Source organism: Dipteris shenzhenensis, chromosome 14 (genome assembly GCF_047967505.1).
Source record: "Dipteris shenzhenensis isolate YYH24624 ecotype China chromosome 14, Dip_SZ_1.0, whole genome shotgun sequence".
Classification (NCBI taxonomy): domain Eukaryota; kingdom Viridiplantae; phylum Streptophyta; class Polypodiopsida; order Gleicheniales; family Dipteridaceae; genus Dipteris; species Dipteris shenzhenensis.
In genome coordinates, this window is record NC_141609.1 from 37,442,344 (window position 1) to 37,455,727 (window position 13,384).

The 13,384-nt window shown below is 43.4% G+C and overlaps 1 protein-coding gene across 1 annotated transcript in view; it reads right to left on the reverse strand.

Annotated features, from left to right (window-relative positions):
- The window catches only part of LOC147894576 (transducin family protein / WD-40 repeat family protein), a 163,490-nt gene that overhangs the window by 119,610 nt on the left and 30,496 nt on the right, over positions 1–13,384 (reverse strand). The window contains exon 5 of the mRNA XM_087385339.1: positions 4,444–4,924. Coding sequence (XP_087241465.1) covers positions 4,444–4,924 — 481 coding nt within the window. The remainder of the gene's footprint in view (positions 1–4,443; positions 4,925–13,384) is intronic.

Consider the following 13,384-nt stretch of genomic DNA (forward strand, 5'->3'; position numbering starts at 1 on the left):
ATAGTTCAGCTCAAACGGACTGAACCCGGTAGAGGAATGTTTTCTATCATTGTAGGAAAACTCTAACAATGGCAACCACTTGTCCCACGTATGTTGCCTCAATGACACATATGCCCTCAGCATATCCTCTAAAGTCTGGTTGACTCTCTCCATCTGACCATCCGTCTCAGGATGATCCCCGCTACTCATTCCCAACTCAGTCCTTAGCGTCTCAAATACCGCGGTCCAAAAATGACCGGTAAATCTAACATCTCTGTCTGACACTATGGATCTAGGCAATCCATGCAGACGAAATATATGTCTAATAAACAAATCCGCTACTTGTGAGGCACTAACAGACTCTCAAGTCGGAACGAAGTGAGCCATCTTTGTTAGACGATCAACCACCACAAGGATAGAATCATACCCTCCTTGTGTCGTAGGCAGCCCTACAATAAAGTCCATGGAAATGCTCTCTCACTTACTCAGTGGTATTTCCAAGGGCTGTAAAAGTCCGGGTGGCTTCACCCACTCGGCCTTACTTACCTGACACGAGAAACACCGTGTCACATATTCATGAATATGCTTTTTCATCTTTGGCCAAAAGAAATCTCGCTTCACGAGATCATGTCTTCTCGACTCCTGGATGTCCCGCACATGGGCTATCATGGCACTGTCGAATGACTCTCTGCCTGAGATCATTCTGACTAGGTACTACTACCTTGCCATTTTTTTTCAGCATACCATCCCTTATGGTATATCTTGCATATGTTTGGCCTTTTCTCGATGCCAAGTCATCCTTTTCGTTTTTCCCAGGTTTTAACACATGAGCTTTAGGCCATAAGCTCTGGACAAACTCGTCCACCTTTTGAGTTTCTCTAATCTCGGTCATTAGAGCACTCTCTAATACCGTAAAACTCATATTGTGCATAATGCGAGACAACGCATCAGCAATCTTATTATCTTTCCCTCTTCGGTACCGAATCGTTAAATTAAACTCCTGCATGAGCTCTGCCCACCTAGCTTGGCGGCCCCTCAAGTCAGGCTGTTTACAAAAATGTTTCAGAGTATCATGATCCACATCCACATAAAACTCTGAACCATATAAATAATGCCTCCATGTTTTCAAAGCATGGATAATAGCATACAACTCCAATTCATGAGTTGGCCAATTCCTCTGAGAGGAAGAAAGCTTCTTGCTTTCAAAGGCTACTAGCCTTCCCTCTTGAAGGAGGACTGCTCCTACCGCAATGCCACTTGCATCGGTTTCTAGGAACAACAGTTTCTCGGAATCAACTATTTTTAACACCGGTCGTGTGACCACAGCTTGTTTTATGGTGTTAAAACTTTCTTGTCGATTCTGTCCCGATATAAAAGGTACTTTATCTGAGGTCAGATCAGTCAATGGCGATACTATTTCGGAATATCCTTTGATATGCCTTCTATAAAATTGGACAAATCCCAAGAATGATCGCAACGCAGTCAGACTCTGAGGGATTGGCCAAGTCAGTATCACAGCCACTTTCTTCGGATCCATTTCTACCCCCTCTGAGTAATTATGAATCCTAAATATTCAAGCCTAACCATACACAGTATAGTTTTCTTTTTATTTACATAAAGACTGGCTTTCCTCAAAGTACTGAACACTACTCTTAAGTGTTCACGATGCTCAGTAATACTTTTACTGAACACTAGAATATCGTCAATAAAATGTACTACAAACTTTCCGATATACGGACGTAGTAAATCGTTCATGAGCATGACGAATGTTGCTGGAGCATTGGTAAGTCCGAAAGACATAACCAAAAACTCATAATGACCAAACCTGCTTCTGAAAGCAGTTTTATGCACATCCTCGGCTCTAATGGTAGCCACACTTAAGATCTATCTTGCTGAAAATCACGGCTCCATGTAATGCATCTAGCAAATCATCAATCCGAGCCATCGGATACTTGTGCTTAACAATGATATTATTCAATGCTCTGTAATCTATACAGAGGCGAAACGTATCATCCTTTTTCTTCTTTAATATCATTGGCGAAGCAAAAGGTGAGAAACTTGGTTGAATATGCCCCAACTTGAGGTATTCTTCCAGTTGTCTACGCACCTCCGCCTCTTCAGTAAAACTCATTCTATAGGGAGGTCTATTTACAGATTCTGCCCCTGGGATCAGTTCAATCTTATGCTGAATATTCCGCTCTGGAGGTAACCCATAAGGTAGTTCATCCCTAAAACATTCAGAGAACTCCTGTGTTATAAGATTAGCCAGCTTGGCCATCTCACCACTTTGCGCAACATTAGTGCTAGCCGAAGAATCATCAACCGCCTCTACCGATGCTGTGCAAAGGAATAAAAACTCTTCTTGAGCTTTTCGGATTCCCATCACGGAAACCAACGATCCCTGAGGTATATCTTTTTCACCTCGCAAGGCATAGTGCACATCATTCATCTTGAATTGATATACATGCTTTTTCCAATCAATGGCTGGATTCTTCCTAGAATGCCACGCCATACCCAGGGCTATATCTGCATGAGCAAGCTTGGTCATTTCAAAATCAAGCTTCTCAGCATAGTCCTGAATACGAAGCTCCAACTGGGTAACCCTTTGGTCCCATACTTCAGTTGAACTTCCATCTGCCATCCTGACTGTATATGCATAGTCAGATGGGCTAGTCTTTAACTTCAGCCTCTTCACGAGCTTGGAGTTAATCACATTGTGAGTTGACGCCGAGTCAAACAACACAATGACATCATGATTGGCCACTTGCCCTTTCATTTTAATTAACTCTGTATCATTAAAGGCTGTATACCCCGTTGCTGCGGGCTTAGATAGGATGTTATCAGGTGCACTCGTTACTAGCTTAGCAACAAACACACATAACAAACAAGGTACTGACCTCTGAGAAGATCCCGCTAGCTGAATCTGCATCTCTTCCGCTCTGGGACTTCCCTCCATTTCCACGTTGCATTCTGAGACTACCATCTCAGCCATCCGACGATCTTTATTCCGTGGATAATCCTTCCACTGATGAGGCTGAAGGCATCCAAAACACAAGCCTTCTCTCCTCGCCTTTTCTCTTTGTTCTGAGTTTAAGGGAGACTTAGACCAAGCCCGGGCTGCCATTGGGGTTACTTTCCTTTTCACTCCAATGGTGGTACTTGATTTAGGAGTTTCAGCTGGTTTCGCCTGCTTGGCTTGACCACTCGGCTGAGAACCACTCCCTTTACTAATCCATTTCTTCTTAAACCCAAATTTCTTTTGGTACCCATACTGGGTCCCAACCTGTGCTGTCCTTATTGATGATGATGATGTCATTATTGATGATATGACTATGTACCACTTAGGACTTAGCATTCAGCATGGGTGATGATGCTCGTTTAGTAGCTCCACCTTTTTTGCTTGTTGTATCAGGTTTTCTACTAGTCTTTGGCTCAGAATTCGCGGCACCCTGGGTTTTTGTGAAGAGCTTCACTTCGCAGCTCGCCATAGTATCATCATAGATCTTAGTGTATCTAGTCGCAAGCGGGAATAGTCTTGACTCCCAACGGTTCCTACTACCAAGCCCGTAACCGTGGTTTGTAGCAATCCAACTATCTATGTTTGGGCTATCATCAAATCCTTGAAGTCCTTCATCTGAGTTTCGAAGTAGCTCTTTAGTTATGTGTGTTGCTCCTTTGTTACGATATTTTTCCTCTATAATCTGGCTCATTGCCTTCCTCTACTTGAGGCTCTTCAAGAGGAGGTATGCTGCTTGTAGCCTCCACACGCGCGAGTTTCTTCAGCCATTATGGGAGAATACGAGAGGGATATGAAGATATGAAAGAGAAACAGAGAAATAAAAACGAGACTCATCTTTGATAACATCTTTATTATGTGTTGATTCTAACTGAGATTGTTAACTCTACACCGAGATTCTTGCCTTTTAAAACCTTTCTCAAAGCAAAAGAAGATATATATATATATATATTGCCTTTGTAAGACTATAATATATCCAATCGTACAAATTTTAGCCAACCAGTACATAACCAAAAGACCTTGTCTAGCTTGTAGACTTTCTGTAAGTAAAGCAAGCTCATAGCTTGTCAGCAATAATTTTATTGGGTAGAGTTTAAATCCGGTGATATAGAAGTGAACTCCAACATAAATAGGCGAACATGTTCAAAACTCAGGCTCCCAAGCAACTTGCTGACATGTATGTAGCCTGAGAGAAATCAAAGTGCAGTCGACAAAGATTTACAGCTAGCTCAGTGGGTTGCATAGCCAACGGAAAAGGACTTACATTGTGCTCTGATATAGAAACTTTTCAGCTTGGAAGCCTTTTGGGGAGTATGTGATGCATATATACAAGTATTCTTTGTATGCAATAACACAGAATTCGACATGCACATAAAAACATTTTAGCATGAACTCCGACCATAAAGTGATGGCTAGAAGGGCAAACCTCAAGAAAAGAACCTGCTTACCTTTGACCAGGACGATCAAGGCTGGCATATTGTGCTTTAGAAACAGACTCCAATTTTGCCAAAACATCAACTTCAGCTAGTAACTGAATCTTCTGGTCTTCGGACAAACCAAGTGCATATTTCAACTTTTCAACACAAACTTCAAATTTGGATACATCCAGCATTGCCAAACCATCAGCCTGAACATGATCGAGGACCCCGCTGTCTTTCTCCGATAATGTCATTCTCTTGAGCATTTCAGAGTTATCTTCAATCTCCTGAAGAGAATGTGTACTCCAATTAAATGGATCGGCATGCCCTAAAGAAAAGCCACTCCTCCTTGTGGCTACTTCCTTTACTGCTTCTGATTGAAAGATGTCCATCAAATTCATTGGGGGAATTCGAAGCGTACTATATGGATCTCCATTTTCAACCTCCACACACATCCTAGCCATACTTCGTTGAAGATATGAAAGATAGATTTGAGCCCGTTGATGGTTCCCTTAAAGGCAAAAGAGATTTCATCAGCACAACTGAAATATGAGCAAGGCCTCAGAAAGACAATCACGCAGTTTGCGCAGTGTATCACTCATTTAGCATCACATTTTCATTTAAAAAACATTGTTCATAATGTGTCCTTAAAGAGGCCATCTCCATTAAACGTTTAAAACCATCACGATCATTGCCCCAGCTTCCACGATCCTTTCTTCATGCACATTGATTGTAATTACAGCCACCAAGATCCTTTCTTCATGCACGTTGATAGTAATTACAGCATATATGATATCACAAGCAAGCAACAATGAAACAAAATCAACACCTCATTTTCCCTTTGTACGTAGAGATCACGTTGTTACAGAATATCTTCTTCACTTATTTCTCCCTTAAATGAGAGCCGAAAAAAGAATACATAAAAAGATATGAATAATAGTGCGCTTTAGTCTAAGAGAATTAACAATCAATAGGAAGATGTATTTCGAGACTTAAGTTTTCACAAATTTTTATTTAGTGTATAACAATTCTGTAGTTTACAGTTATAGACTACTACATAAGTCTTCATCATTATTGACATAAAGCTGGTAAATTCAGCATTCCATCAGTACAGAAATGATCTAGCTGAATCTGCATTCATGAATTATGCAGTTGATCTCAAAGATTACACATTTCCATCCTTGCACCTAAAGTTTAGAAGCATTTGACTATAAGAATCAACTTCACCTATTGCTTTAAAAAGACGGAAGGGGCTGTGAGACTGAAAGAACCTGACACAATGAGCTGAAAGGGTGGAGCCTCTAAGCAAGACAAATACAATATAGCCCCAATCATAGAAACACCAATACATAAAAAGAAATCTATGAGCTCATGTGGTAACACTATGATAATCATCCGGAAGCTACATAAGAGTAGCTAGACAGTGTATGAGGCTGCAGCGGTACAAAGCCTGTAATAGAGAGCTAGAACCCAGATTTCTTTTATTAGTCTTAAGCAGCTAGAATCAAATTTGTTCCCAATGATAAGACCTTGGACTCTAATGACTTTTCTATTTGCAAAGCAAAGTCTAAAAGAATGTGTTGTGTCTTAAAATTTAGGATTGTCATAGTCCCACCCAATTGTGTGAGAGACGATGGCTCTTTTTAGGATTGCATATTATTTCAGTAGTTAATCTTTTAAGGGCAGCTTGATCTCTCTTCAGTCTTCTATGTATTTGTATAGGTTTTTATTTTCTTCTTGTTATGTGTATGCCATTTGAATGTAAATTTACATCCAAAATATTTATGTGATATGCGAAAATATAACGATTTCTAGCTCCATATATTGTGCCAGTACCCTATTCAGGCCAAATTCAGGTCTTAATGAGCACTGTCGTTGGTTTTGTTCTTGCCCACCGGCTGTGGTCAACAGGTCATGGTCCTGCTTTTTCAACCAAAGCTTGCAATGATTTGGCCGTGCCTCCGGTTTGGCAAGCATAGAGGGAAGGTTCCCAATCTGATCTATGCCTCAATCAACTAGCAAGTCTGCTGTGTCTCTCGCGCTGGTCCTTGGATCCGGCATCTCTTTGAGGCCTATTGGTCTACGTCATATGACTGGAAAAACTCAATGATCATGCTCTGAGTGAAGTCTAGCTGTACACCCTGATCTCACCAATGTAAACAAATGCTCCATATGTCGGACGGCCTCATGGATGAAAGTCACCAAGCATCTCCGATATGGGTAGGACAAGAAAGGAAGAAAGTTTATTAGAGTCTACGGAAGACCAATGGGTCTATGAGACTAGTAGAAAACCTGATACAACAAGCAAAAAAGGTGGAGCTACTAAACGAGCATCATCACCCATGCTGAATGCTAAGTCCTAAGTGGTACATAGTCATATCATCAATAATGACATCATCATCATCATAATCACCATCCTCAGGTCAATCATCATCATGTCAAGCTGGCTTTGGCCAATACAATATGACCCCATAGGGGTGTAAATGTCAGGGAGGGTTCGATGGGGGGTGAGGCTGTGCCGATGTGTAGCTAGTGATGGGGCGTTGGCGATCGTCTATGGGCATTGCTCGTCTCGATCTCCTAGCAATGACTCTGCTCCTAACTAGGGCTACTTAGACCCCTATGGGTCACGCCCCAAGTCCGAACATGGATGGGAGGTCGCCCAATGTGATCTACGTGTCTGTCCGCTCTCGAGTATCGTGTGCCTCAGGCTCTAGATCTCTGTTGTGCTTGCTACCGGTGACCGTGCGGTTTGTGTGATCTGACTAGTAGAACTCTGTGTGAGAAAGAAAATAAAGAAAGAAAGATGTATTAATGTCCGCAGCAAGCCTCGCGGGTCTATGGGACACAGTGCTCAAAAAAGAAAACTCATACAAGCCTCAACGGGCTAGGGAAAAGGGCACGCTAGGGCCCTTGTTGAGTACTAATCTATGTTGATCTATTAAGCTCAAGAGCTCTAGCATAATCACAATCAAATACAAACTACAAACTACAAATTAAAACTGAATCTGAATCAATCTAATAGCTGGGACTCAAAAACTGAAGCCCGACATAGTGGTGGCTCTCCGGTGAGTTGTGAGGTATCTCGGATGTGCGTCTGTCGAGCTGTCTCACGCTATGGTGGGGGACCTGTTCTCCTCGATCTCTGAACCCGCCTATGTCCAGAGTGACCCCTCATTTATGTAGGTCACCCCTAAGGAAAGTGGTGATAGGTCCGTCCCCCATAGGATGTGCTCTGGGCACTCTTTGTGTCATGTGTGGTCTTTGTGTCCCTCTCTCGATAGCATCACGTTGCTCTCTGCTAATCCAAGCTGCCCTCATATCATCTACCTTCTCCTTCTCTACTTCGCTATGTCCTGCAAATATATAGAAGTCTGTGACACATCGCTATGCCTGGTCAGCCTCTATGTCTGGTGGCCTAATCGCATCCTGTTGCTCTCTGATCTGTAGTAGTAGTGTCTCCCTATATCAGCGCATCTTCATCAAATAGAGCCCAATGCAGACCTAGTCATGGAAGTGGATCAATCGTGAGTGGACTAAAGCCACTCCCCTCCTGGTAGAGACAGTGGTAGCGTCCCCAAATAGGCTGGACAGACACAAAGAAAATGCTCCTATGTCTCAATCACCCCAATGTGCATAGCATGCAGATTCGTTGCTCTCTCGGTATACATGCGGCTCTCCCCGCCTCAATCCTCAGCTGATGGAACGAAACCCGCATCTGTCCAATGGCGATCCTTAGTGCATGCGAGACTCCTCTGTCCTCCAGCTACTGGGGTCGGATGATGAATACCTCCTCCGATATGAGAGAGAGAGAGAGATGAGACGTGGGAGTGAGAGAGAAAGAGAGAGCACACCGACACACACAGTAGACACGAGAGTGTGGGGATCATGAAGTATGTGTGTACCTCCCCAAGCACACAGTCAACCTTTTATATCAATGGATAAGGTTACAACACTAAGTACAACGTACTTAGTGTACTTAGCAATAAAAGTACTAACTGTACTTAAGTGTACTAACTGTACTGGGATGGCCATAATGCCTTTACCCCAACAACCTCCCACTTAAAGGCAATATGCCCTCAAGTAAAAATAAATGAGAAAAATACAGCATATACACAATGGAGTACATGGCCAAATGAGGCTCAACCTATACCCATCAACTATCGGCAGTGTGCAAACCGCTCTGCAGGCAAGCCTTTTGTCAACAAATCTGCTGGATTGTCATCCGTGTGAATCTTGACAAGCTGAATCAGCTTATCATCTATCACCTCTCTGATGAAGTGATACTTCACATCAATGTGCTTCGTCTTTGCATGAAAGACAAGATTGTGTGCCAACTGAATAGCACTCTGACTGTCACAATGCAACAATGGAATATCACCTGTAATGCCCAAGTCTCCCACTAGCCGAGATAGCCATAAGGCCTCCTTGCATGCCTCTGTGGCTGCAATATATTCAGCTTCCGTGGTAGACAAGGCTATGCACTGCTGCATCCTTGATACCCATGACACTGCACCTCCAGTGAATGTATAAACATAACCGGTAGTAGACTTCCGGTTATCTGGATGACCAGCATAATCTGAATCCACATAACCATGCACCTTTGCATCCTGCTTGCCAAAGCATATGCACAACTCCTGTGTGCCCTTCAGGTATCTCATGATACCTTTCACTGCATCCCAATGCTTCTTGCCTGGATTTGCCATATACCTGCTAACCACTCCCACTGCAAACGCAATATCAGGTCTGGTAGCAACCATGGCATACATGAGACTGCCACAAGCTGAAGCATACGGAATCTTGGCCATTTCAGCCCTATCAGCATCTAACTGTGGGCTATCCATTGCACTGAGTTTCACATATGGAGGCAATGGAGAACTAAGGGTCTTCCCCCCCTCCATATGAAACCTTTGCAATACTTTGCCAATATACTCGGTCTGAGACAAATACAACAAACGCTGTCCCCTCTCTCTCCGTATCCGCATGCCCAGTATGTGATTTGCATCACCAAGGTCCTTCATATCAAAGGCCTCATGCAATCTCTTCTTAAGCTCATCAAGCTCCTTACGAGCCTTACCAGCAATAAGCATGTCATCCACATATAAAATGAGAATGATTAAGCTGCCATTTGCAGCCCTTTTGGTATATAAGCAGTGATCGACATCACTTCTCCTGAAACCTTGGGACTTCATGAAGGTATCAAATTTCTTATACCATTCCCTTGGTGCCTGTTTCAGCCCATAAAGGCTCTTCTTAAGCTTGCATACAAGTGACTCCTTGCCCTTGACTGCAAATCCCTCTGGCTGCTGCATGTAGATCTCCTCATGAAGATCACCGTGAAGAAAAGCTGTCTTCACATCCATTTGGCCTAATTCCAAATCCTCACATGCAACCAAAGCAAGTACAGTCCTGAGTGTGGTCATCTTAACCACTGGAGAAAAGATCTCATCAAAGTTGACACCATACTCCTGCTTAAAGCCCTTGGCAACCAACTCGGCTTTATACCTTGGCTTAGCTCCAAGTGTGACTTTCAATCTATACACCCACTTGCATGGCAGTACTTTCATGCCCTTAGGCAACTGCACCAATTCCCAAGTACCATTTTTATGGAGACTGTCCATTTCGGACTTCATGGCTAGTTCCCATAGCCTTTTATCATGCATTTGCACGGCTTCCTTGTAACAGGAAGGTTCTCCACAGTCTGTAAGCATAATAAAATCTGCCCCTGGAACAAATCTGTCTGGCTGCCTCGTTTGTCGAGTGGACCTTCGGACCCATTGGTCTTGCTGTCCAGCCTGCTGTTCACCTAAAACAGGTGGCTGTTCCAGTAGATCAGGCTGCAGAATTATGCCTAGGAGATCTTCCAAAGGTGGTATATCCTGTAGGACATCTTCCGCCACTGCGGGCTGTCCATTTGGACCTGCTGCAGCATCATGCATTGGCTGATTACGCTGCTGTTGTGGCTGATTTGCAGCCTGCCTGAATTGTACAGGATGTCCCGAGTCATCAATGTCAACCTCTGAAGCATCAGAAGGCTTATCTACTGCCTTAAACATACACGACTCATCAAATAAGACATCATTGCTGCGTATAAGCTTCTTATTCACAGGATCCCATAGGCGGTAACCCATCTCACCACTGTCACCATATCCAAGAAAAATGCATTTCAGAGACTTAGGATCAAGCTTGCTGCGATCTTCTCTGCGTATGTGCACGTACGCAGTGCAGCCAAAGACCCTCAAGTGCTTATAGGAAGGAGGTTTTCCTGTCCAAAACTCGTCTGGCACTCTGCCATCCAGTCTCTTATTTGGTGACCTATTGATGAGGTGTACTGCTATTTTTACAGCCTCAGCCCAAAATCCATAAGATAAAGCAGCATGTGACATCATAGAGCGGACCTTTTCCTGTATGGTTCTGTTCATAAGCTCTGCAGTGCCATTCTGCGGTGGACTGTGAGGAGCAGGGGGTTCCCTTTTAATACCTCTAGCATCACAAAATGCATTGAATGCATTAGATATATACTCCACCGTTATCTGACCACAAAGCCTTCAGTGTTCTGCCTGTTTGGTTCTCAACCAAAGCAAGCCATTTCTGGAACACTGGAAAGACATCACTCTTTAATCGAAGAGGATACACCCACACCTTCCGTGTGGAATCATCTATAAATGTGACAAAGTACCGTGCACCTCCAAGTGAAGGACTAGGCATCTCACACACATCTGTATGCACAAGCTCAAGTTGAGCATCTTTACGTCCTAATCTCCTCTTATGAGGACACTGTAATTGTCTACCATATATGCAGTGCTCACAAAACTTTAAATCAGAAAATTTCAGAGACGGTAAGTAGCCAAGGCGAGCCAATTGCTCCATTCCACTTATGCTCATATGTCCCAACCGGATATGCCACATAGAAATATTCGGCAGCTCGGTGGCATCAATATCAGTATGATTACATACTTTAGCATGAAGGGTATACATCGTGTCAACCTTAGGACCTCTGGCAACAACCAGGGCACCTTTGGTGACCTTCCAGAAACCATGACCAAAGCTGGTCACAAAACCTTCGTCATCCAACATGCCAGTAGAAATCAAATTTTTCTTGACTTCGGGTACATGCCTGACATTGTGAAGCATAAGCTGAGTACCATCAGCAAATACAAGCCTGACATCTCCAACACCGACAATACTGCATGCATGATTATCCCCTAGAAACACGACTCCATTACTGCCTCCTGCATACCTGACAAACAACTCTCTGTAAGCTGTAACATGGAATGAGGCACCTGAGTCAATGATCCAAGAGTGCATGTCTGCAAAACCGCCTGCATGGAGAGCATGAGCATCCAAAGTAGAGAGAAATAGAACCTCTCCCTCACTGTCATAACCGTGTGTAGAATGAAGCTCTTCAATCTTCACACTGCTCTTGCCCTTGCTTACTACAATTGCCTTTGCATCTGACGCATCAGTGTCCTTGGCCTTGTCTCTCTTATCATTTTTCAGTTTAAAGCACTGCTTTTTGATATGTCCCTTTTTGCCACAGTAGTAGCACTCAACATCTTTGTTGGAGCGGGACTTGCTCCAGCCTTTTCCCCTTTCCTGGGATTTGCCTCTTTGCTGACTTCTCCCCCTTGCATTCAAGGCATTGTTAGGCTTTACTGCATCTTGAGCTTTCAGCTTCTGCTCTTCTTGCAAAATCAGCCCTGTGATATCTGCAAAACTTATGAAAGTGTTATTTGTCACAGCTGTGGTGAACGTATCCCAACTCTCAAGAAGAGAGATCAAGAGTGCCATACCCTTGGTTTCCTCATCCACCACGTACTTCTGATTCGCAAGCTAAGTAACAATTGAATTAAACTCATTGAGATGTGCATCCATGGAGGTCCCTTCATCTTCAGATTGAAGAACTTGCGCAACCAATATATCTTTGTGGCTGCACTTTGCTGCTCATATGTGTCCTGTAGCTTTTTCCACACACCCCAGGCTGTAGTTTCACCGTCCACATTCCAAACAACACTCTCATGGAGTGACAATTCAATTATGGACTTTGCCGACAGATCGGCCAGTGCCCAAGCATCATCAGATATGCCAGTGGGCTTCACACCTTTGTGTACAATAGGAGCATGAAACTGCCTGAGGATTAGCACATTCAGGACCATCTTTTTCCGCTGCAACTTCTTAATATTAAGAAGAGAGGACTCCAAGGATGAAGCCATTACAATCAGCAAGAAATACAACCCACACTTGGGTGCCTGACTCCCTGCAAACCAAGTGCACATAGGCACTTGAACTGTGCTCAAAAATTTAATTCCTGCAGCGGAACAACAGGAACTGCACCTGCACCTGCAACTGTTTCTCCCACTTAAACAGAGAATTATAACTGTTTACTGCTTGCTGCAGTTTCCGAACAGCAACTCTGTTTGCATCATTAAATGCACTGTTGTACAATCAGCAGTACTCTGATATTAAAACAGCATCTGCCCTGCAATTACAGTGAAAAACAGCAGTGTATTTTGCACTCTGTACTTCTGTACAATGACTGTAATCAGCCCCACAGTTGACACAGAACAGTACCTGACTGTACCAGAAAGTACAGAATCAGTAAATGACTGTTTGACTGTTCAAACCTGTCAACTTCAAGCTTCCAGATACCACTAAAACTGTATAACACAGTTTAGAGTAGGATTTAGGCAAAAGCCCCTTGACTGGAGGCAAAATTCTCAGAATTTGAGTGCATTTACCGCTTCACTGACCACTGTAAGGCATTTAACTGCTTCCCCCAGCACTGATATGCATCCAATTGCAAAACCCCCAATTTGACTGGCACATTCAGTGCTCAAGTCTACAATGTAGTGCTCAATGCATCTTCCACTGTCCCGTAGGTCAACAAATGCATACGAATCCTGCAAGAATCAACTCCAAACAGGAGGATAAACGCAATGCGTGCGTATACAAGCCAATACTTGGCACTGGC